The 26,671-nt window shown below is 35.9% G+C and overlaps 1 protein-coding gene across 3 annotated transcripts in view; it reads right to left on the bottom strand.

Annotated features, from left to right (window-relative positions):
* Positions 1-2,404: 2,404 nt before the first annotated feature.
* Positions 2,405-26,671, bottom strand: part of GALNT3 (polypeptide N-acetylgalactosaminyltransferase 3) — a 43,543-nt gene continuing 19,276 nt past the window's right edge. For 2 of the 3 annotated variants that reach the window (XM_077883453.1, XM_077883452.1), the window contains exons 2-11: positions 25,109-25,730; positions 20,523-20,695; positions 15,782-15,931; positions 13,831-14,065; positions 13,226-13,343; positions 11,350-11,550; positions 8,851-8,982; positions 8,546-8,647; positions 4,344-4,496; positions 2,405-3,500 (exon numbers count right to left, since the gene is read on the bottom strand). In XM_077883453.1, coding sequence (XP_077739579.1) covers positions 3,378-3,500; positions 4,344-4,496; positions 8,546-8,647; positions 8,851-8,982; positions 11,350-11,550; positions 13,226-13,343; positions 13,831-14,065; positions 15,782-15,931; positions 20,523-20,695; positions 25,109-25,620 — 1,899 coding nt within the window. In that variant the 5' untranslated portion in view covers positions 25,621-25,730 and the 3' untranslated portion in view covers positions 2,405-3,377. Of the gene's footprint in view, positions 3,501-4,343; positions 4,497-6,289; positions 6,334-8,545; positions 8,648-8,850; positions 8,983-11,349; positions 11,551-13,225; positions 13,344-13,830; positions 14,066-15,781; positions 15,932-20,522; positions 20,696-25,108; positions 25,731-26,671 lie in introns of all 3 variants that reach the window. The other variant, XR_013371855.1, reaches the window with a different exon arrangement.

The raw sequence follows: 26,671 nt of genomic DNA, 5'->3' as shown, positions 1-26,671 counted from the left end.
CTTACATAGGATTTAATTAAATTGCCTAATAACAGGGGCACCCAGGTGGCTCAGTGGTTGAGCATCTGCCTTTGGCTCGGGTCATGATCCCGGGGTCCTGGGACTGAGTTCCACATTGGGCTCCCCACAGGGAGCCGCCTTCTCCCTCTGCCTGTGTCTCTGCCTCTATCTCTGTGTGTCTCTCATGAATAAATAAATAAAATCTTACAAAAAAAAAAAAAATAGCCCGAGTGGCTCAGCTGTTTGGCGCAGTTGTCAGCCCAGGGCATGATCCTGGAGACCCAGGATCAAGTCCCATGTCGGGCTCCCTGCGTGGAGCCTGCTTCTCCCTCTGCCTGTGTCTCTGCCCCTCTCTGTCTCTCATGAATAAATAAAAAAATAAAAAATAAAAAATAAACAACCATTGTCTAACAACAGTGAAGCCAATTATCTGGCAATATATGGACTTCAAAGTTTATCATCATTGGTTATAGTAATAACCAATTTTAGTATATTGCTTATTTTCTCTGGTGACTAGTCACATGTGGCTTTAAGTAAACCCACCCATCGGGTTAACCCTAGCAGGTTTGGCAGTGTAGCTAGCTTACTAATCTAATCTAGAGCTCTGGGGACTCAGTCCTCTGGAATGAAGGCAACATGCCGGGTCTTGTGAAGCAATTAGACTATTTGCCATAGTCGCTTGAAATTGAGCAAGAGCTCCACAATTTCACACTTACGTGTATTCAAATCTCTCAGGTAGGTGGCAACCAGACTTCATAAATAGATTCCTGTGAGCATTGTTTCAAAACTCAGACTTTCTAAAGATACTACCTCTACCCTGAAGGGTAAGTCCCTAATGAAGTCAGTTATGTGACACTTGAACAAGCCTGAGGCTCCCAAATCAGGTAAGAAGGCCTCTACCTTTGATGCATTTAATACGGCCATAATAAAACCAACTAATCTAAACAGGTTTAGGTTGAGTCTTGACATGACAACACATGACTGATACACAGAGGCACTCAGAATTTTTTTAAAGTATGCTTTTATACATTTTCATTACCAAATTTGAGGATTTGTTTTATTAGATATAGTGAACTCTAAGAGCAGCATTTGCTCCTGGATGTTTAGAGTAACAACTTGAGAAACAGAAATTGTGCATGTAAGTGGGCATCAGTGCATATTTCACAATACATATTAATATTTAGTTATAGTAATAAAAATCTTAGTAAAGAAATATCAAATATGAATAGGCTGTCATATCGTGAAATATAAATCATAATGTCATGCACTATGCTATTTCAAAAGAAAACTTTTTATTTTATTTTATTTATTTGAGAGAGAGAGAGAGACCCCATGATGGGGGGACAGACAGAGGGAAAGAAAGTAGCAGATTCCCCACTGAACAGGAAGCCCAATGCAGGACTCGATCCCAGGACGCTGAGATCATGATCTGAGCCTACGGCAGCTGCTTAATTGACTGAACCACCCAGATGTTTCTACGCTATTTCAAAATTATTTGTCTTTCTGTTCCATAAGACCTAAGCCCAGAGGCAATATAAGACTTATCCTGCCTATCATAACTTTGGCATAAGCCAGACATATAATAAATGTTAGTTGTATTGAAATAAATGTTGGCATTGTAATAAAGAATTCAGGTCTTTTTTTTTTTTTAAGATTTCATTTATTTATTTGAGAGAAGGGGGTAGTGCCTGTGAGTTGGGGAAGAGCAGAGAGGAAAAGAGAGGGAGGGCAAAGAATCTTCAGCAGACTCTGCACAGAGTGTGAAGGCTGATGCTGGAGCTCAACGCTGGGCTCAGCCTCACAATTGGAGATCATGACCCCGAGATCATGAGCCGAGCAGAAACCAAAAGCTGGTTGCTCACTGACTGCTAAGCCACCCAGGCACCCCCAGACCCCAAGAATGCAGGTCTTTTAATGCAAGTTCAAAGTTACAAATAGACGATGGGACCAATAATTTAAAAATATTTTCTTTAGTACAACTGAGTGTCAGCAATATTTAAAATATGAAGCTAATCATACTTTACTTCTTGAATAAGAATATAAGAGATCTCTATATAAAATGGACCAAAAAGAAAAGAGTGTTAAATCTATGCAGGTACCACATCTTTTTTTTTTTTTTTTTTTTTTTTTGGTATCACATCTTTCAAAAATTACTCTATCAGATGTTCAAGGAATATCAGAATTTCATATAAAACTTCAAAATATCTAGCATAGAATCTTGTCCATTCCTTATTCCTTATGCCATTATCACGAAATACTTGAGTACTCCTTAAGAAATATCTGAGGACTCTAGGACAGGTACTCAGAAATTAATCAGAAATTAAGTATACAAAATTCATGCTCCCCTCATCTAACATGAATTATATATTTTATCCAAAAGAGGAAAGAAATTTAAAGCAAATAATTACAACAGTGATAAGGATTCATTTTATTGTGTTTTCCACATAGAAGGCTTTTTTGATGAAAAAAATTCTTTACAAAGACAATCTAGATTGAATCAGTAAAAAATAAAATTTTAGGTCTTAAATGAGTCAAGTATTCTGCATTTGAAATTCAATTTCACAAACATTCAAGATTAGTGAATTTTGGTAAGAAATAAAGGCCAGCAGAAAGAAAAGACACTTTTTCAACAGATAGTAATTTATAGTTTGTTTTTTTTTTTAATTGCTTTGGGAAAACACACAGTATAGTTATTTAAGAAATGTCTTTTAAGCAAGATTTAAGTGCTTCAAGTCAAGTGGGCTTCAGACTAAAAAATATTTTAAAATTTGCCAAGATATTGAAGTGTTAAAAATATTCTCCTTATTCATTTAATTTTATGTTTAAGGAAACCTATGACAGATAAGTAAACAAAAGGCAAATAAGTTTACCTGCATTTTTTTATATAATAAATTCTAGATCTATAAAAGTTTCCTGGTTTGTACACAAAGGCCAATGCTTGACCTTCATTGATCCACTTCTATGTAGTTAAAAAAATACAATATCAAATCTTTCTCCCTCCCCCCAAAAAGCTAGAAGAAATATTTTAAATTGTGAGTGTGCGAATGTAGCTATGCGTATCTTTAAGGTACAAAACACACACATATCACTTTACTTAGAAAATTATTTTCATCATACTGTAAACATCTCTTTCCCTACATCTGGACATTTCAAAATAGTCTTTGGTATTATTAGTCATTGTGCTTTGAAACGGAAACTTAAAAAGATTTCTGTAGCAGTGCTACATAGATATTTTAAGATATAAATAAGAAAAATGCACTTGGAATAAGTTACAATTAGCTGCTTTTGCATAATTTTCAAAAACTACAGTGTATGCCTAGTCACAGTTTTATGAGAAAGAATATCTCCTTTTTCAACTCCTTAATTTTAAGGAACACTTAATCATTTTGGCTAAAAATCCATTTTTGGAGTGGATCTGATGGATTGCATGACACTAAGCTCGGATGCTCTCCATTTGCTGAAAGGCACATTTTTAAGAATGGATTATATAGAAGTTGATCCTAGAAAAAAAAGAAACACAACAGGCATTAAATTTCAAGATTCACAGTTAACTGATAAACATGAAAACTACATTATGATCTTATCTAAGCTAAAGGAAACTGACCTACCAAATGTACACTATTCTCAATTTTTAATCTTTCTCAGGTCAGCCTTGTCTGATAAGATCTTGTTGGTTTCTATTGTAAACAATGCCATTTATGACACTACTTGTTCAATTCACAGAAGGTAGTACATAAATATACGTACAGAGAGTAAGGTCTGAATCAAATTTTCAAGTAAGAACCATCCCATCAGTATATCCATAAGTGACAAATTCTTTAAAAATTATAAGTTATAAAAATAAGTCTTTTAGTGTTCTAGTAGGGCACAAAACAATTTTTAGGTAAGAACTGCTATATCCCAGCTAAGCCTTAACACATAGATTTAAAAACAGAAAAGATCTTTTGCGTATTCTCTCAATTCTAAATTCATATTTTAAAAAAGTACTACAAGAGGAGAAGAGGATCACTTTAGGTGAGAGAAAGATAATGATTTTTTTTTCTCTCTGCCACGATTTTTAAAATGTGACTGTTGCCAGAAGCCTTGTAAAAACTCTAAAAAGACAAATATGAGCAACTATTATTAATAATGCACAAAAGTGTTGATCTGCATAAATCATGTTTTCACTAAGCATAGAGTCATTCTCTCTTATCACATTGGTAGACTTACACAATAACAAAGTTAACAAAGAGAAATTCTGATGGATAACATTAATATGCTATGTTTAATGCATTTTCCCAGATAAGCAATTAGAGCTAATCAAAATAATTACATAAAGGGATGAATTAATTGCTCTGAGGTACCTTCTGGATCTCCCATATCTGCTCTCCACTGGCCACTGTCCTGTGACCTTTGTAGGTACATGCTCTCAGCTGAACAAGACCTTGAGCAGCATGAAGACACAATTCCTTCTGGATGTTATGCCGAATTTCATGTTGAGCCGAGTATTCAAAATACTGTGAAAAGAACAATGCTATTACTGACCTGTATCCTCATCATATATCCTCAGCTGCAAGATAATGGTCCAATAATATTGATTTTTAAAAAATGAGCAACCCTCTGAATAATGAAGTCATTATTTTGTGTACTCAACAAAATAATACTAAAAAAAAAAAAATAGGTATTAGAAACATAAGCTGAGCTTTTAATGACAGAAGATGCTATAACCCTTTTCCAGCCTATCACCAGCGGGTAGTTATGTAAGAGACTATCTTCCTCCCATGTCAGAAATGGGAAGTAAGCAGGTGGGATGGAGGTTAGCTAGGACAGGTACACCACAGGAAAGGACCCGGAAACGTCTAGCAAGCACATTAACTGCCTCTTTCTCTCCATAAGTGTTCCTTCTCTCTTATTCATCTCAATTAATGGAGTTTCTATTAACACTAGGAATAAGTAAATGAGGTACTCTCCATGTCTCAGTTTCCTTGCCTGTGAAAATGGGTTCCTACCTCACAGGGTTATGAGGATAAAGGGTTAATATATGTAAAAACACTCAGAACAATAACTGGTACATGGTAAACTTTTAATTCATCTTAGCTATTATTACCAGGATTAATGTTTCTTTCTCTCCATTATGTCTAATGAACTAATTAGTTCCTTAGTTCTACTGAATTTCCCTCTCAGATGTCACCATCCCACTTTGCTCTGTACCCCACTTCTCTTATTCCGGCACTCAGAATCTCTACCGTAATAGGTCAAGCTACCTGCAATTTCTGCAATTTCACTCTGCTGCCAGTTAGTCTTTCATAACACCTACCTGATGCCCTACCTCCCTTACTTGAGTGAGTCACTACTGTTGCTTAGAGGAAGTCCACACTCCTTAACTAGTACATGAATTCTTCCGTCACTACTGTTGCTTAGAGGAAGTCCACACTCCTCAACTAGTACATGAATTCTTCCGTTTTCAAGCTTCTATCAACCACTAGAGCCTGCACTGTACAGCATGCTCTTTTCACACAATTTTACCAATGCAGAACACATGCACCCATAACTCTAAGGCTGCTTTACTGTGTTTTGCCTGAAATATCCTTCTGGATCCTCCTCTGCCCAGCAAATTCCTTTTTAATCCTTCGAAAGTCAATTCAAATGTTACTTTGCTTCTTTAGTTTCCCTGAGCTTGTCGTACTGAACGAGATTACAGCCTTTTCCAGGGTTCCTACGGTACACCAGAAATAACTTTGGTAGCACTCTATTGGAATTGTGCGTGCTAGTAGCTAGCTGGCTTTACCATGGACCAAAGTCAGGCAGCGTATCTTGTAATAACATCCACTACAAAGCAAATATGTCATAATGTTGACATTCCAAAGATAAAATAAGTGAACATAATGGATTTTCAATAATGAAATAATTAGTCTTAGCAATAATATTTATTGAGCCCTTATTATGGGCTAAGCAGGGGCTGTTCTAACCCCTTTATGTGCACTCCACAAACATTAGCTGAATTAATCTTGAATTCCCCTGGTCTTGGCCTCATGCTTAATTTAGCTCCTTCCACAAATATATCCATCATTTTTATAACCGATAGTTCTTCAGATGGAGACACTGAATGAAAATGAGAGGAGATCATGAAAACAGCACTTTGGTTATACTTCTTTAAGAAAGATAAATCTTAGGATTTCAAAGATGGTACAAAAGTCAGTATTTTACTTCACCCACATTATATTTTTTTTAATCCTTGAAAGGCAATTTATAAGGAACAGGAAGTAGCTGAAGATACTTGGGCAACCAAAAAGAATATGTAAATAGCCACCTGGGAACACTGGAGAGACATAGCCTAGAATGAGGATGAATACCCTGGAATAGAAAGCCAGAGAAGCAAAGCATTAAGTGCTACAAAACCATAATGACTTACACTGCATTGCACCAGTATATTGGTCAACAGAGCCACATTACCAAAATACTTTTTTAATTTATTTTTTATTTTTATTTATTCATGAGAGACACAGAGAGAGAGGCAGAGACACAGCAGAGGGAGAAGCAGGCTCCATGCAGGGAGCCCGATGTGGGACTCGATCCCGGGCCTCCAGGATCATGCCCTGGGCCGAAGGCAGACATCTGCTGAGCCACCCAGGCGTCTCCAAAACACTTATTTTTACTTGGCATGTACAAGTGCTGTTACAGTGGAGCTTTATGTTACAAAAATATTATCTGGTCAAAACAGTAAAAGGGAGCAGAAAGAAATGATCAAGTTGGATGATAGCTCTAAAACACTTAGTGCTCAAGTAAATTTGCAAAGGAGTTCAAATGCAGTGCTTAACTTAAAAAAAAAAAATTTAAAGGGAATAAACCAAAATAAAACCAATGGCTATATTATAGTGCTAGAAATCAGAGTCATTTCCTTCCTTTTTTTTTTTTTTTTAAGAATTTATTTATTCATGAGAGACATAGGGAGAGAGGCAGAACCATAGGCAGAGGGAGAAGCAGGCTCCCTATGGAGAGCCGGATACAGAACTTGATCCCAGGACCCCAGGATCATGCCCTGAGCCAAAGGGAGATGCTCAACCACTGAGCCACCAGGAGTCCCCATTTTCTTAAAAAGTTTACTAGGGGAGGCCTGCAAAGCTTTCTATGACCAAGCCGCTTATCAACATTTCTGACCTTGTTTCCCACCCTGTCCTCCTGGACCACTCTGCTGCGGCCACACTGACTTTCTGACAGCTCCATTTACCTGCCACTGGCCTCTCACCATGCACCCCCTCTGCTGGAACACGGTTCCTCCCCAGATCCTTTAAGCCTCTACTCCAATGTTTCCTTTTCAAAGAAGTCTTCCTGAACCTCCAAAAACAAACACCTCTCCCCCTCCCGCATGTTCACATTATCCACCTACCCTGTTTTATTTTTCTTTATGCCCAAAATTACATATGTTTTTCTTCTCCTTCAAGAATACAAGTTCTCATTCCCACCAGGTTCTCACTAACTCCTAGGCACCTTCCAAAAAATGTTTTCAAATGTCCTCTTTCCAAGGAAAATGTCTGGGCATCCAGCCTAATCCATTCAGATGCCCTCCTCCATAAAGCAGTCTGAATGCTTTATCCCAGACCTTATCATGCTGACTGTAACCACTGTCTTTGAAGTGTAGATTTCCTGCAGGAGTTAGAATCTAAATTGCTTGAACCCAGTAGAATATCCTGCAAGCAGGGGTCACTCAGTGAATTTGTTGAATGAACAAATGAAAGAGTCCAATCTTTCCAGGAGTTAACTTGTAAAAGGCAAGGCAAGAAGCTAAATACTAGAAATGATATTTTAATAAGTTCTGTGCCCAGAGTAGGCCAAGTAGTGACATGTGACATTTGAGTCTTGACTGTTTAAACAAAGAGTGGTAACAAGCAGATATATCATCAGTGGAGGATAATCAAGAACATGCCTTTACCTAACAACATATTGAAATAATACCACGACTTGCAAAGAACTTATAATACTGTTCTTTTGGTATTAACACTGAATAGAACTTGCTATTTTTTTTTTAAGGATTTTCTTTATTTATTCATGAGAGAGAGAGAGAGAGAGGCAGAGACACAGGCAGAGGGAGAAGCAGGCTCCATGCAGGGAGCCGGACGTGGGACTTGATCCCAGGTCTCTGGGGTCACACCCTGGGCTGCAGGCAGCACTAAACCGCTGCGCCACCAGGGCTGCCCTAGAACTTGCTATTGAGTGCAGTTAAATAAATACAGCCTTTATGCATAATTTTGCAAAATCACCTTGCCAGTAGTGCCCCAACATCAAAGATCCATACAGAAGATCCCATTTTTAAATTTCAAATGGCTTTGTTCTATTATTTTCTCATCTGCCTTTTTACAGAATGGGTAAGCCATTTCAAATTGTTTTCAGAATCAGAATGAAGTCAGAATCAAGTACTCAGCAACTTTAATATTAATTGCCAAACTTAACCTAAAACATTTTAAACACTCATTTAACTGAATACAAAGCTGATTTGGGACTTCTGACAGCCTACTCGTGTTTGTAAGTGCCAGTGAGAAGGGAGGACTTTGAGTAGTGCAGGGCTCACCTGGTTTCCCCCGAGTCCATGACACGTGTACAAAATTAATGGTTTGCCTCCTTGATTATTTTCTCCAACATCCAGACACAGAGGCTGACCAATGCTTTTTATCTAAAGGGAAAAAAAAAAAAAAAAGCGTTTTAATCTATGTGGTTGATATTTTTTTCAAATAATTTCAGGAAATAGTATTAATAAATAGTAATGTGAAATCTTAAAAGCCATAAACCAAAAAGTATTTCAGCAATTTTCCCTGAACCATGTAAATATCTGTGGTGAGGCATATACCAAGTAAAAAGGATCAGGAAAATACTCACATATCCAGATATAACAGGATTAAGGTCTGGCACATATGCTTCTGGATAAATAGTATTCAGATACCATGTAAAATTTTTACATTGAAGGCGGTGCTTTATTTCAAATCTTTTTGAAAGATCACCAAATGATTTCTAGAGAAAGATGAGAAGTAAAAAGAATGCTTAATCAAAACAGTACTGATAAAGAAGTTCAAATGCTATGCTTTGCATTTATATTTGTGTCTTAAAAAAATTCTAGGCCAAAATATAAGATGTAATTTAACTGCATTCACCATTTATTCAGGCAATAAAGATGCCTCCCTGCTTGCTTCTGCCTTGAAAAAGAATTAAGTTACCACGGTAGGTGCTCACATAATGCTATTTTATTCTTTCTTTGTGCTACTCAACCTCCCTCATGAGGCAAAGATCTCTAGAGAAATGGTAGTGGGAGAATTCAAAATTGATCCTAATTTTATGTCCAAAAATGATCTGTAAAGTGAGGTGTGAGGAAGCAGGTATAAAGAAATAGTTGCTGGGGCACCTGTGTGGCTCAGATAAGTGTGGCCCTTGATTTTAGCTCAGGTTGTAGAATGAGCTCCACCTCGGGCTCTGCACTAATTGAACCATTCTAAAATATATTTTTTTTAAGATTTTATTTATTCATGAGAGACACAGAGACACAGAGAGGCAGAGACACAGGCAGAGGGGGAAGCAGGCTCCATGCAGGAAGCCTGATGCGGAACTCAATCCCGGAACCCTGGGATCATGATCTGAGGTGAAGGCAGATGTTCAACCACTGAGCCACCCAGATGCCCCAAGAAAACAATTTTCAAAGAACACTATTAAACTGAAAATATATTTGGTCTATAGGCAAAGTTTTAAGGAAAAATTATATTTGTTACCTAAATATGCAAAAAGTTTAAATGCCCAAGCTTACCATTTCAATTAAGGTAAATATTTTCTCTGCCAACGTCTAAGTTTTTGCAAAATGTATAAAACTCTAAAGGACTTCCGGCTAGGTTATGCATTTTATCACAAGATCTGTTTGCCCTGTGGTAAAAATAGGGGTTTAATGGTTCACTTCCCCCCTTGTGAGTGATAAGGGAGTGTAAGCTGCAGTTAGCACATGCTTATCTGCTTGGCCAAGGACCCGCGTGCAGTACACAGTCTGCCCAATTTGGCCTGGTGGCCTTAAATAAAAAGATGGCTATCTGACCCAGGCATGCTCTGACTTTGCATCTTACTGACATGTTACAGGGAGATACTGGAGAGAAAAGCTGGAAAGAGGTAATCAGACCTTTTGTTGTAACAGTCAAAATGTTGATGCCCTTTAATTTCAATATATACCCTCTTAAAATCAGCACTGTTTCTTACAGAGGGTTGGGTGCCGTTCACTGAAGCACATTTCTAAAAGTCTAGTTCATTAACTACAACCAGTACTGAACCTGTTGGAGCTCAGTTCCAATGTATTAGGCATCATAATTCTGCAGAGCTTTGATCCATGTGAGATCAGTAACAAGAGTGCCATAATTTCTCTGGGAGACAGGCAAGTATTTCGCCTCTCAAGACGGGGAAGCAGAGAAAAGGTTGGCTGAGCATGCACCCCGTGTTGAGCCAATCTCTCGACCACCCTATAGAGTGTCATCCCATTTAACAGTTGCAAAGGGGGCTCTGCCAAGGTAACCCAGCAAGCAGTGGAACCAGAACTTGAAAGAAAAAAAGCCTTGATATTCCTGGGTTTATTCTCCTGCCACATTCTGACACTGTTTCCATACCCAGTTCAAAAACCAACTTAGCACCTTTATTTAGGTGTCAATCACATCTCCCAAAACCAGTTAAAAGTGGTTCCACTTAATCTTAGTTTGAGGAAAATACTGAACCAAGGCAGTTACAAAAACTAAATATCTTCCATTTTATTTTTTTTAAGATTTTTTTATTTATTTATTCATGAGAGACACAGAGAGAGAGGCAGAGACACAGGCAGAGGGAGAAGCAGGCTCCATGCAGGGAGCCCGATGTGGGACTCCATTCTGGGATTCGATCCCGGGACTCCAGGATCACACCCTGAGCCAAAGGCGGAGGCTCAACCGCTGAGCCAACCCAGGCGCCCCAATATCTTCCATTTTAAAGAACAAGGGGAATGCCTGAATTTTTTTTAAAAAGCAGTTTATTTGATTTTTCCTTAAAAAAAAGAAAAAACTGGCATCAATAAGTTATTATATGTTGCATTTAAAAAACCGACTTAAAAAATAAATTTTAAAAAAGTTTTTTACTTGGGGGCACCTGGGTGGCTCAGTCAGTCAAGTGTCTGCCCACGATCATGGGTCTCTGCTCAGTGGAGAGCCTGCTTCTTCCTCTCCCCCCTGTTCATATTCTCTCTTGCTATTCTCCATCTCTCTCTCTCAAATAAATAAAATCTTTAAAAAAAAGTTTTATGCTTAAACTGACTCAAATAAGAAAAAGAATATGTGAACTTGGTGTGGACTTTTATTGTAACTTAATTATTTAGCTCTAACTTACTTGTTTAACAATTTTTGCTGCATCTGTGTTTCTCCTATAAAATATTTCCTTGTATTCATCCATCCAGACTTCTGCAAGGCGAACTTGGTTGCGAGCAATCACCTGAGTGCCTTTTGGAAAGGTATGAGGGCTTTTGCTGCGAAAAACATGTCCAACAACAGAGCAAGGCATAATCTCCAACTGCCCACCACATTGCCATACCTGATAATTAATGATATTTGTTTAATTTACAGTATTTTTAAAAAATCAAAGTGTTGCTTTTAAGTTCATTAAGATATTAATAAAAACAAAATATAAAAATTTATATATAGTCTCCACAAATAGTCTCTGTCCCTTGCCAGTTCAACTTAAATTCTTAAATATAAAAAACAATTTTATGAAATGGTACAAAAACTAAAGACCACAAAGGCATATTTTCAGAAAGTAATTTAACAAAATAGTGATTTCAGAACTTTCATAAAAATCAAGCCCCACACTTCTTTTTTTGCAAACAATTATGCAAGCTCTCTCATACCAAAGACCAAAGATTCTTCTGTTTTTGACTTCTATCTTCTTATACAAGGCACATGAGCACCTCACTTGAACCAAAGATTCTCTCATCTATGGCAGGAATTAGCAGTCTTAGAGTAGGCAGAACCAGACTCTTATTTCCCCCTTGCATATTCAATTTTGTAATTAAGAAACAAGTCCTGGGGCAGCCCTGGTGGTTCAGCAGTTTAGTGCTGGGCGTGATCCTGGAAACCCTGGAGACCCTGGGCCCAGGGTGTGATCCTGGAGACCCAGGATCGAGTCCCACATGGGGCTCCCTGCATGGAGCCTGCTTCTCCCTCTGCCTCTCTCTCTCTCTGTCTCTCTCTCATGAGTAAATAAATAAAATCTTAAAAAAAAAGAGAGAGAGAAAGAAGTCCAGATAATAACCAAGTACAATCTTTTAAGCTTGTACAGTACTCAGTCATTATAAAAAAATTCACACCTATTTAGAAACAGAGGGTCAAAAACACTTATTTGCATTAACTCTAAATAAAATGGAAAATTATTAAATCAATATCTACTGACTTAAATATCTTAGCAATCAGTTCTGCCATAAATAGTCACTAAGCAAAAAATCTAAAATGAATATATGTTTAATAATCTGTGCTAGTATTAGGGCAAATGAGACAACCCAGTGGTATTTTTAACTCAACAAATTGTGCCTGAAATCTAACATGTGTTAGGGGTTGGGAATACTTAAATGGATAAAAAAAAGACTCCTCCTTTGAGCAGTTCAAATTTGGCTACGATCATCACTGCCATTATGTGATGGAACCAGAGCTAAAACTTAAATCTTCTAACTCCTAGTTATTTTCCCACTACGTTCCAGACCGAAGGATGAAAGATGAATGAGAGAGTCCTTGCAGAAAATAAACTCATGAAGTCAAATAAGTATATGTGGAGGCCATCCAGAGTTTGTTTTGTTTCTCATATTAACTTTTAATATGCATAGGGAAAAAAAGCTCATTTAATCCCAAGAGTTAATGTCTTTTAAAAATTATACATAAATGTTTTTCCATTCTGACTCCCTTGATAATCAACTCATTTCCTGAAGCACTAGATTGAATTATATTTATCTTGGCTAGAATTCAGTAGCTACAAGTGCATTAATTGGTGTTATTGGCTGGACACAGGCGTTTAACTGAATCCTCTTGTTACACTGGCAGCAACGAGTAAATATATTAGGTTACATTTTAAAAGAAATACCCTTATTCTAAAATTTCTAGCAATTAAATTTTAGAAAGCACATAAAAGTAAAGGCTGCACACATCTATGATCTGTATCAGCTAATTAGAACAGAATGTGTACTATATTGTACTATAATGTACTATATTTATGAACTTACTCTGAAAGACATTTCTATATTTTCACCTCCCCAGATTTCCATTTCTTCATCATAAGTTCCAATATATTCAAAATATTCTTTTGATATGGAAAAAAGGCCGCCTGCAAAAGTGGGTGTTCTGAAAAATAATCCATTGTCAAACTTTGTTATAAAAATTAAATAAGAAAAAAGAGCTTAAAGAGCAACTGAATCAAATTCACAAAGAAATTAAAGAGAGATCACAATTTCCAAGGTTTTTTATAGTCTTACAATAAAGACTAAAAATGCTATCTTCAGTTTCAAGATTTGTGGGGGAAGGGAAGCACTTTAAGTATCTTCTCCCAGCAGAACAAAATTATGACGTATCTTCTGACCAAGCCCAAAGATTCTGAAGTGATGATTATGAGGAAGATGAAAGGCCTCATTTACTTCTACTTCCGACTCGGTAATATCATGTGTAAGTAAATATATACATAAGTGGCTTTTCTATTCCCTACATAGAATGTGTGTGTTCTTTATTTCGTTAGTGAGAATTACCTTGGAGGCAAAAAGTGTAGAAAGCTAAGAGGGCATACATATTCAAATAACTGAACTGACTTGTAAGACTTTGAGAGCAATCCTCTTACTTAATTGGGTAGGTTTCATCTTTCCTTCTTTGCCTCTCATGATCAGGAAGCGATTCCCAGCCAAATGAAAGACTCCAGTCAAAGTTTCCACGGTTGTGATTACTTCCATAAGGAGAAGGTTTGTTGAATTCAAATGTGTTTAGATCTATGGATGCAATATCCGGACTCACTACAGCCGTGTAGTTCTCGGCTATTCTGGCCAACAAAGGTTCCAACCAGCCGTAGAAACACTCACCTGGAAGGGACACAATTCTAATCAGTCCAATGAAAACACTGAGGGTTTTCTCTTTTGTTTTTTTTTTTTTTAAGACGGTTTAGAGAGATGAGAAGAATAGTCAATTGTGTTTTGAACATTTAACACCGAGGAGATTTCTTAAAGGTTTCTTATGATGAGATTGAAGGTAGAGTGAAAAGGGTAAAGGAAGAATCAGCAAAGTTGGGAAAATTTATTACACAAGGGATTTTTTTGTTTTGTTTTGTTTTGTTTTTTTACCTTAGTGAGGAAGTAAAATAACACTGGAGTATTTAAGTTTCAGATGGTGTGTTTCCCTCTGAAATGGGCCATGAGTCAAAGGCAACTTTTTGCTGATCCATGCCACCTAACCCCAGAAGTGCTCTGATTTAAACTGGTCTCCCTAAGGTGTAGTAATCAAAATCCTAATTTCTGAGTCTTAGGAGAAAATAAGTTAAGGAGTCAGAATATTCTGATTTCAGCAGTTGGAGAAGGACCATTCAAACCTGCCCCAGGCCTATCGGAAAGTGGGCCCTACTATTACGGACATGACTCCTGTTTTCACACACAGAATTCCAGAGATTCAGTGCTACCCAGGTCTTCCCATCAGGCAGAGGGCAGCGTTGGGCAGTTACTAGGAGGACCACTTGGCATCAAGATCGTCATCAGATACATTTGCCTGAGAGGAAGAATATCCAGTCTGACATAATTGTAATTTTGGAGCAGGAGAGGAAATATTGGAGAATGAATCATTTCCTTTTTAAAACACCTCTTTTGGAATACCTTCAGACCTCTCTTCATTTAAGAGCCAGGTATTAGGAGAGTACTGGGTCTGTTGGCTTTAAAGAGACCCAAGCAAATCCAAAAGCACTCTCTAACAATTACCGTATAACCAAAACCATTTGCCAGGTCAAACATAATCTAAGGGCTAGCCAATTCAGTTCAAAACTAAATACTCATATAAAAAGGATAACCCACTAAACTTATAGCTGAAGGACTAAGTGACATTTTAGTAATCCCTAATGGGAACTTTAAATACGGACTCTAAAAATACTTGCCATATACCTCATTTAAAATCATTGACACTGGAGAACAAAACCATTAAAAACAAAATAAAAAACAGTAGCAGTAGAACAAACAAAACTTGATAATATTCATAGAAAAGATACCCCAGAAGTTGGAAGGGGATACCCCTAACTTAGCTCAGGAGGATGTGCAAATCTTTGAAAAAAGAATTAAAATAGGGAAATTGAAAGTATTAGGACTAGAACAAAGGTTTTGTTTTTGGTTTTTTTTTTTTTTTTTTTTTAGGACAAAGTTTAAAGACAATTGATTGCGCTTAAATCTTTCATTCTTTTTAAACTGTAAGAATCAGTAATAACAAGGAAAAACACTTTTTTTTTTTTTTTTTAACAGAATGAGGATCTGAAAAAGCAAAGCTCAGGCAAGAATAACTTGCTGTGCAGGTTGATCACTGAAGGATATTGGAGTTAAGGAGCCTAAAGGAGCCTCCTCTGGAGGAGGAGGTAAGAACTCCATGTAAGTGCAAGGAGGTTCCTATCCAGAGCTGTAATCTGCTTCGGCTGTCATTGCTATAATCACCGGTTGAAAATGACGTTAAAGAAAATACAATTAATCATTTAAAGAAAAGGCTTCTTCGCTTTTTAAAAGAGAGGGAAGCAGAGAGAAAATGTTACAACTATGTACATATATACTTACAGTGAGCATCTAAAAATGTGAGTGTTTCAGCTGTTGCAACTGTTGCTCCTAGCAGCCTTGCAGTGATCAGACCTTTTCTCTCTTTTTGTCTGACTATTTTTACTATAGAAAATTGTTTTATGTATTCTTCTAATTTATCATGTAAGTACTCTGTAAAAAAAAAAGTATCAGGATTAATTCTTCCTAAGTTTATATTCACATATAACATATGAAAAGTAATAAAGAAACCACAGGGCAATGACATCTCCACATTCGTCATCTTAACAGTTGCACACATTCTTCCATTAAGATGAAAATTATATCTCTAATTCTTTAATGAAAGAAATAGCTACATATGCAAATCTTAACTTCTGAATTACTATAACACATGTTTATAATAAAACTTATCATGTACATGCAATATCAATAAATATATTTGGGGGAAAGGAGAGACTTCTAATGCAGTAGACCCCAGGACTTAAGAAGACTCATTTAGGAATCTAAGAACATTAGCTAAGAGAGGGAAGGAAATTGAATTTGACTAAAAATATATTTGACACTTCTTAAAATTGAGATTTAAAACTGGAAATTTAAAGAAAAATGCCAAGTATCAAGAGGATTCTCTGATATTTAGGCAGTGATCAAAATAAATTAAAACCAAAATGTTCAGGTAAAATGGCAAATAGGAAAGCCCAAGGCTATAGAGCAGTTTGGGAATATTTTCTGAGTCAGCATAAATTTTTGAAAGCTTTGGAATCCTCTGACACACAATTTTTTTTTTCCTAGCAAAAATATGACAGGAGAAAGGAGCATGTAAGTCAGGAATGAAGCTAAAAACAGGCTCTTATGAATGGGTACATAATTTGAGATTTTCAACATTCCAATTTGGATGAGAGACATGATAAGCAAGAGTTAAAACAGTAGGTAAAATACATTGATCACGTCAGTCAAGTGTTGCTCATATCTTGAAACAACTCTTAAGTCTGCTTTTTCACCACTAAATTCTTGATTCTTTGTTGAGTATATAATATAGTGCCTCAGGTGGCCCTCTCAGGCCTATAGTAGTACAGCCTCAAAAAGATCAGGGAATGATGAGAACATCAATAAATGTCCTGGGGTAGATGTTTGCTTCTGCCGGATTTCAGAAGCCAGTGAAGATGACTTTATCTGTGATTATATCGGGTTTTTTTTCTATTCTCCAGTGGTACAGATAAATGAGTTGCTTATTCAAACCTTAAACATTTATAAAGGAGGTGAGAGTCATAAACAACTTCTGTGGAAACTAAATCTAAACGTTGTTAACATAGAGTAACAGACTTAACTTTTTAACACCTAAGTATTCAGAATTAATTCTCTGAAAGACAAGCAGGGCTGTAATTTGTCTTAAAATATAAATCATGGATATTCTTCTCTTAATCATAGGCTTGACTTGTAAAATAGAAACTTACATAAAAACATTTCAAAGGGGACGCCTGGGTGGCTTAGCCTCTGCCTTTGGCCCCAGGGTGTGATCCCAGAGTCTAGGGATCCAGTCCCACATGGGGCTCCCTGCATGGAGCCTGCTTCTCCCTCTGCCTGTGTCTCTGCCTCTCTGTCTCTCATGAATAAATAAATAAAATTAAAAAAAAAAAAAAAAACAGAAAACATTTCAAAGGCCTTAATGGAACTGATTTTTTTTTTTTTAATGGAGTCACTACAGATTCCTTCAGTAAACTGTTCCACTGTTTGATGTGTTAAGGAATTTTTAATTTACCTACAACTTCTGAACTTCCTGTATATTTTAATCTGCCTAAATTCAGCACCCACCCATACCCATCTTTTTGTGAGGTTAAGAGCACAAAGCTGTGCAATCAGATCTCCTGGGTTTATCTATTTATAGCACCATTACTTTTAGCTGTGTGACTTTAGGTAAGTTATTTTATTTTACCCGCACCTCAGTTTATCTCTAAGATGAGGATAATAACACACTCACAAGGGATTGCTGGGAGGCTAAACTGAAAGATTGCTATACAAATAAAGCATTTAAAGGCAGGGCTTAGGGCAGCCCCGGTGGCGCAGCGGTTTAGCGCCGCCTGCAGCCCGGGGTGTGATCCTGGAGACCCAGGATCGAGTCCCACATCGGGCCTGCATGGAGCCTGCTTCTCCCTCTGTCTGTGTCTCTGCCTCTCTCTCGCTCTCTCTGAATGAATAAATAAATAAGTCTTTAAAAAATAAAAAAATAAAAAAAAATAAAGGCAGGGCTTACCACATGGCCTACTCTCTGAAAATGATGGATTATCTTTTGTTTTACTACCATTGGGACTTATCTCTTTTTCACTTGATTTTCCACATATTTTTGCTGCTTTTCCCTAAACCAACTGAAATCAGGGGCTATAGTTTGTTTCTACCTCACAAACTCCTTTACAGTGACTAGGGACACATTTTCCACAGATAGATCTTTCATTCAATAAGACAAATGAGTTACATTGGTATGCAAAGATATCCCCCACCAAGGAAACTGTTGCAAATGTATTGTTAATTGCTATAAAGAATTATAAAAATATCCAGACCCTTTGGCCAGCAGCCTAACTTAACCAAAGATACAATTCAAACAGAGGAAGCTGACATAAGCACAAGGATATTCACTACAGTGTAAGGTATACTAACACTCGGAGTGAATGAAGGTGAATGGTTAAGTAAAATGCATCTGGTCCATCATCGTCAGCAAAAATAAAGTTCTGAAGGTGAGAGAAATGGACTAATAATATTATTATATGAAAATGCCACATTTCAAATTTGGATTTCTGACATGGATATAATTAGATAAACATTATGTGTTTATTTAGACAGTGATTAAGAGAGAGAAAGAAAAATGAAAATGAAATAGGAAGATCATGATTGGATATCACTTCTCTGATTTCCTTTAATTCTATTAATTTTATTTGTACAATTAAATAATAGAAATTACCTTCAACTGAAGGCTTACTACAAATAGCCTTACTGTCCCTAATCTCTAACTGCTTGAAAAATAAAACAAAATAAAAATCATCTGAGAAGAAAGCTCAAAAAACCAAAGAGGGAAAATATCTTTTCTTTCTTTTCTTTTCTTTTTTTCTTTTCTTTTCTTTTCTCTTCTTTTTTCTTTTCTTTTCTTTTCCTTTTCTCTTTCTTTTCTTTTTTCTTTCTCCTTCCTTCCTTTCCTTTTCCTTTTCCTTTTTCCCTCCCTCCCTCCCTCCCTCCCTTCCTTCCTTCCTTCGTTTTTTAAGACAAAACATGAGAGGCATGCAGAACTTAATGTCACTTTAAACTCTGGGTTGCAGACCAAGTAGAAAGAATCAGAAAAAATTCAGAACATTTCAAGCAGTAAATAAATTAGTTAATCACAATTGAGTGGTGATGTAACCTCGGTAAGAGGACTGGGAATTCAAATCAGAGATCTGTATGTAGTGTGTACCCATAAGTAGGGGACTGGAATTATAAAATGTCCCCATTTGGTGAATATGTTTCACATCCAGGCCAAAAATCTCTGATGGTAAGCAACCTTACTCCACCTAGGTGTTAATTTAACGTGAGAACAGAATCTCAGTCCACTCATGATATTTTGAAATTATAGAAATGTTTTGGAGTGTATGTAGAAATCATTAAATAAGTCAGGTTAATAATTTTATGCTTTATTCACTTATTATAATTCCCTAAGTCTGTATACATCTTGTTATTGATGATATGTCACTTAATAAGCAGTATCTTTTTTTTTCCTTTCTTCATAGTACATAAAATAATGGTTTATCTTCAAATAGATATTGCTTTGGATTTGATGAGAGAGTATTACTATTCCCATTCTATAGATGAAGAAACAGCTAGTTAGTATTGGAGTTGGAATTTGATCTTAAAGAATTTGGATCCAAACTCCACTCGTTCAAGAATAAATTTTGTGATTGTTGAAATAATCTTTATCTGGTTGGTATTTAAAATACTCATGATGTTTGAAAATTTAGCAACTTAGGTTATTTGTCTAATTAACCTTGTGATTCCAATTTAAAATGTATAATTTAGTAACTGACAAGTGACTTGTTATTTTAAGCAGAAATACATTAAACAATTTAGCTTACTTTGTAAACAATATTAAAATACTTAGCAGCCAAAACAGAATGTATAACTCTATAATAATTTTAACTACCCATTTATATTATTAATTAATGTATTATCTATATTAACCCATCTAATTCTCAAAACAAACCTAAGAGTTATGTATTACTTACGTATCTCTTCAATTCTATGCTACATGGTTGGACATTTCTTATAATCAATGGCATCTTAGTTTAATTGGCTGTGAGGGTTTTTTATTCAAGTGGTAAATAAACTAATGATGTATTATATAATAAATTTGAAGAAATACGGCATTTCCCACATTTTACAGATAAAGAAACTGAGGCATAGAGGGATTATGTAATTTACCCAAGTTACATACCTGGTCAAGAGCAGAACTGGGATTCAAACCAACGCAGCCTGACTCAGGGCTCAAGTTTGTATTCTTAACCACTACGCCTTACGATAAAAGTCTTACATTGGGTTATGAATTATGGTACTTCGAACATTTCTGAACTCTGAAATATTTAAATATGGACCCCCTTAGATTCTACTTTCATCCATCATACCTACCATTCAAGGTGTTATATTTAAGTTCTGAGGTGGTGTACAGAGAGTACAATATAATAAAACAGACTTTGGACAAAATCCCATGGATTTACTTGGGACACCATCTCATTTGCATGTGCTTTCTTACCATCTACACTAGCATCATCCACCAAAATGATTTCCTTCAGCAGTATGGCAGGAGAAGAATAAAGCACACTGTGGACAGTTCTGAGCAGCGTGGACCAGGCTTCATTGTGAAAAACTATTATGACACTGGTGGTAGGCAGGGGAGGACAGCGCTTAAATTTTTGTTCAATACATCTAGAAGTCAAAGAAGTAGAAGAACAATTATGAATTTTATTACTTTATTTCACAGCTGTGTCATTACTAAAATTATCATTCTAGGAATGATTCTATCGTTCTATCATTCAAACTTTATCATCTTAGGAACAATAGTGGATAACTTTTTTTTTCCATGTAAGCTGATCTTAATGCTATATAAATGTAAATAGATCAAAATTTTTTACACAGAGTTCATGTCCACTGATGTAGATTACATGTCAAGAATCAAAATATGCTATTGTAAGTTTTCTCAACAGTATAATTCTAAAATAGCATTTTTAAAAAAGGAAAATAACCTATGGGTGAGACAACCTGTAAAAATGGCAAATACTTGTAATTGCTCAAATAAAAACGAAGTTTTTCTCCTTCCCTGTAAAAATCCTCCATTTTTCTTATTACTTGCAATTTTATAAACAGTGCAACTTTATTAAATGACTATTTACCTTTGCAGAGATTCTTATTTTCTTAAGTATGTAATATTTTTCAAGTTTTAAAAATCAATTTATTTAATCTATACTGGAACCAAAAGGGAAAAAATGGCTTACCATATAATCTAATTTTTATGATGTTCATGATTCAGCAAGACTTACTAAGTTGCTACCATATGCCATATGCCATGCTGTTTTAAAAATTTTGCTCCAATAATCTAATCTATAGTTTACTAAATAAGACCTAGCATTTCAAAATACTAAACTTAGGAATTTTAAATAAAAATCCTAAATCCGGGTGCTTGAGTGGCTCAGTGTTTGAGCGTCTGCCTTTGGCTCGGGTTGTGATCCTGGGGTCATAGGATCAAGTCCCGCATCAGGTTCCCCATAGGGAACCTGCTTCTCCCTCTGCCTACGTCTCTGTCTCTCTTTCTGTGTCTGTCATGAATAAATAAATACAATCTTTAAAAAAAATCCTAAATCTGTGTTAAAAGTCTTGTGATCCTGTTGCCCTACGAAACACTGATGGGCCTAAGAATAGAGACTGTAAGTAGTTTTTGACTGATTAATGGTACTACACATTTGTTAACCACATTAGTTACAAATTGATCTTAAATTCATTTTTATAATTTCTTCCTCAATGAAAATAATCTTCACATGAAGCCTTTGGGTGTGGGTGGATCTGTACAGTCTCCAGCCTTTGAGACTGAAGCTGACCACAGTCCCTTGCCTACCGAGTTGAGGTGAAGATCAAAAGATACAACATATAGTAGAGGGCTTCACAACACTGTCAAACCAGAGTAACCCTGGGACATAAAATATGTGTGGTCTATGGTAAAGATAAATAAATAAAATAATTATCTTTAAGTTCTTTAAGTACAATCATAAATGGTTGTACAATTTTAGATGACAGTATAAAATCCTTCCACACAGTCAAAAGGCACCTCAAATATAGTGTGTGAACAATCAAACAGTGCTATTCAAACCCAAAGATAAGGAAGTAAATAATTCACTTACGGAGATAAGAGCCTTGCACACTTCAAATGCTCTGTGAGGGTCAATGGTGAAACCAGAGCCCCCAGTATGGTACCAGAGGCCTGGGAAAGCCACCCTAAGAAAGATATCCTACAAACTCTCAGTAGTCACTTTCATAGCCATACTTCAGTTTGAATGTGTGTCAGATCCTCTTCTGAGGAGAGGTCTTTAGGGTGGGATGTTTGTAGTGATAAAAAAGGAATTAGATTGACGATAAAGTATTAACAGTGTGTGTCAACACTGCTAAGTAAGAAAAGGAGAGGAAGGCTACGAGCGAAAGTGATTTTGCTCTCTCATGCCTTCATGATTTCAAATATACATACATAGACAGAAGCAAATAATCACATTCATCCTCACTGACAAATGAAAGCAAATTATTTATTTTAAATTGAATTTTGGATAAATTACCAATTAGAAATAAAGTCCAAACGCAAACTTGCTCATAATTATTCTTGACTCACAATTAGAAGGAAACAACTATCGATAAGCTTGTATTTTTAAAACATAAAGGTCTACAAATCAACATAAACTAAAAGTTAAAATTATAAAAAATTCCATGCTATTTTCCTTTAGAAAAAAAAAAACCCTTATGATTTATTGTCTTATAAGCATTTTCAGAAGGGAGTTTTGGGATTAAAAAAATTTCCTCAATATTTATTTGTGTGACTAATTAATATATTAATCAAGAATTACAAAAAGTTTTGAAATTTTAAATATAAAAATTCACAATTCACAAAAATTCACATAAATAAAATGTGATCACTTTAATCTTGCAAGGCTTTCCTTCAGTTTAGGCTAGGAGTTATCTGCTTAACTGATAACTACTAATACCAAGTAAACGTGTCATGTTGTATCATCAATGCAAGTGATAATAAAATTGCACAGTATGATTTCATAAACTCCAATTATTCTGAAACAAAAAAAGCATGTTAAACTTATGCTTTAGAAATTGTTCCACATGTCATTTAAAGTAGTGAAATTAAATAACTTGCCAAATTGACTGCATATTCCCAGTCAAACCATTTGTAAAATTTAGCATATAGATATGTGCTTTAAATTATCAATTGTATGACCATCTGAGTTTAGGAGACTCTGGATCTATATATATATTGTAAAGATTTTATTTATTTATTCATGAGAGACACAGAGAGAGAGAGGCAGAGACACAGGCAGAGAGGAAGCAGTTTCCATGCAGGGAACCTGATGTGGGACTCCATACCTAGTCTCCAGGACCACGCCCTGGGCCGAAGGTGCTAAACCGCTGAGCCACCCAGGGAGCCCTTGGATCTAAATTTTTAAATTTTTTTTTTTTTAATTTATTTACCTATGATAGTCACAGAGAGAGAGAGAGGCACAGAGACACAGGCAGAGGGAGAAGCAGGCTCCATGCATCGGGAGCCTGATATGGGATTTGATCCCGGGTCTCCAGGATCGCGCCCTGGGCCAAAGGCAGGCGCCAAACCACTGCGCCACCCAGGGATCCCGGATCTAAATTTTTAATGAGCATGGAAAAGATCAGCAATTCTTCCGAAAATGTGTTCCTTGCTGATATAAGTTAAATTTAAAGTAAGAAAGTGTTAAATCTTCATCAATTCTTCACAGTTCTAGGTATCTAATTCCTATCCAAAAAAGGTTCTTTAAGTGCTTAGTTGTTTTTCACTTACAATGATTTCATTACTGAGTATTATTGTAGCTCCTTGATGTTATATTGGGAAAAAAAAAAAAAAACATATCTTGAACTGACAGGGACTGTCATGTCAAAGAATAAAAATTATGCTTCTTGACTAGTGATGTGGATTGCTTTTCAGTCAAGACCTCTTCCCAAATCAGTCAAATGCAATCCTGCATTTTAAACTATTAACATAAGAACGGAACTATTCTGTGCCTTATTATAAAGGTAGAATATTTTATGGACATTCACTTGTTTCTTCACACATTCATTTGAAAATGATGAGCATCTTAACCTTGAATCACACAGATTAGGATAGAGAGACAGAATTCTAATCCACACAACTTCAGAACTGAGAGATTAATAGTTGGAACAAGTATTCATGATCATAAATCTAGAAAAATATGAGTGAAGCCATAGACTTACGTCTGTTAAGTCAGGTTCACTTCCAAATATAATTCTATCATGATCAGAAAGCAAATGTGTAAGCTTCGCTTGCTTACAGTCTTACACTTTCAACAAATCAACAGGTGGTTTGAATCAATTAGCTATTTGAATCAAATAGAGCATTTGAACACTACCTCAAAGATAACGAAATGGTTAACATTTTGGACAGTACAGTAGGATCTGGAGGGAAACTGCAGTAAAGATACTGTGTACTTGAGATGACATGTAAATAGAGTGACATAAAAAGCAATGCTGGGCTCTCAGAAGGTAAAGGGAGACAATTCTATACATATGATACCACACAAAAAGCTATAGAGAAAAAAAAAATCATCATTGAATTAGCAATTTAACAACACTGTTCCTTAAAAGAAAGGTTACAAAAGGCTACAGGGCATTCTGAAATACAGCTCCAAAGTCTTGGCACTTTTTAAACATCTCTATTTATTCTATAGCAATATACAGAGGAATAGAAATAGCTCCTCTGCCTCCCACATTCCCTGTAAAACCGGTCCCATATACCCTTCTTAATAGATTAGAAAACTAAAGCATTTAAGATAAAGGATTTTTTTTGTGGTTCCACAAAAGTCAGATTTAAAATTTAGTTTTCTAATTTGTAAGGTAACAACTTTTCACATTTGCAATGCCTCACCAAGAATAGATATGGATAGCCTCAATAATAAGCAAAACATAATTAAACAGCAGTTGTTGTTATTTTGCCTCAGAATGGCTGAAGAACAAGCAAACTCCTTAGTTGATGCCCCTCCCCTGAAACCCTAATGTTAAACAGTAAACAATGAATATTTTTGAACATACTCAGGAGGTCGAGTGTCTGGTCCAAGATCTCGGTGTAAAGAAATCCTGTCACTTGCAAAAGCATTAAAACAGTGTTTTGTTTCTCCACGTTCTTTTTCCTTCTGCTCTTCAACACTTAAATTGGTTGTCTTGAATGCTTTACCAGAAGCACCAGGTGCATTAGAATCCTGAGGTGGGCGGTCAAGAACCGGTTTCAATTCTGCTGCTGTATAGTATCCTTGCAAACAGGGTCTCTCACCAGCATCAATGTTTTGCCTGACAGGTGCTCCTATTTGCATTTTTGGCATTGCATCTTTAATATTGTTTACAGCTTCTAGCATGAAATCAAACATCTTGTTTTTGTTTATATTTCTTTCCATCTTTGATTCCTCTTTGGAATATTGAATACTTACTTCTCTTTGCATTAAAATCAAAAATATTATAAAGAAAAAAATTACTGTACCAAGCTTCCAGAACTTTTTATGATAATGTCTTTTAAGATGTAATTTTACTAGTCGCTTTATGTGAGTCATTCTGGCATTAAAAGCTTGCCACTTGACAAATAACAGTTATAGTTTCCTCTGTTACTTATATTTTTTTATCATAGATTTGCTGGCAAGAAGATTTCATTAAATGGCAATACCTATAAACAGAAATGATAAATGGCATTAGTAGCTATTCATTCCTATAGGCATGGCTCAACTCATTCACTCAACCAACAACTAAACATAAGCTATAAACAATGTACTCTTATGGTTAACAAAAATACAAAGATATTTTGCCCTCAAGAAAATTACACTTTTAGAAGAAAGAACATATTTGCTGTTATTAGCTATAATCTATTGAGGCTATAAATTATTAGAGATTTATCTCCAGGAAAAAATACCTTGTAAATTGTGGCTAATATCTACTACATGATAGGCATGTAATTGTTTTTATAAACAATTTATAAACCTTTACTCCAACTAAACCAGTTAAGATTATAAAGCAGCTTCACCAACAAGTAAACTGGCATGCTTCAAATTTGTTCACCTGATTACACTTGTGAATCCTGACAGAACCAATAAAGACTAGAAAATTAAGAGCATCTATCGCATTCTTATACCACAGCTATTTGCAATAGGCCACACAAATACAAAATCTAATAGCAAAAAGAAGACAGCACTAAACTTTACTTGATGTGACACTAAAGAGGCAACAGAAATCACTGAGTTACAAAAGCAGTACTTAGTTTAATAAAATACTGCTTGCAGTTGACCCTAAGAACAGAGTAACATGTTGATTAAACTCCAATTTGGGCCACCAGAAGAGAAAGAAAGGAAAAGAAAAAAGAGAACATTGATGATAGCCTGAGTCACAGTGAAGGCTGAATTTCTTCATGATGTTTTCAAAATTGTAATATGAAGGGGTTTCAGCATATAATTTATACCATGCACCATTATACTCAAATTTGCAGAGGCAGAGGGGAAGGAACATGCCCTTTTCCTTAAATTCTAAACATATTTTAAGGCAAATTTAATTTATAGAAGTGAAAATTACGTTTGACACTTTATTCAGTTTCTCTCGTATTGCTAAATTTAAAAT

Source organism: Canis aureus, chromosome 34, assembly GCF_053574225.1.
Source record: "Canis aureus isolate CA01 chromosome 34, VMU_Caureus_v.1.0, whole genome shotgun sequence".
Classification (NCBI taxonomy): domain Eukaryota; kingdom Metazoa; phylum Chordata; class Mammalia; order Carnivora; family Canidae; genus Canis; species Canis aureus.
Note: the sequence above shows the minus strand (reverse complement) of the source record. Positions and strands in the feature narration are given on the sequence as shown.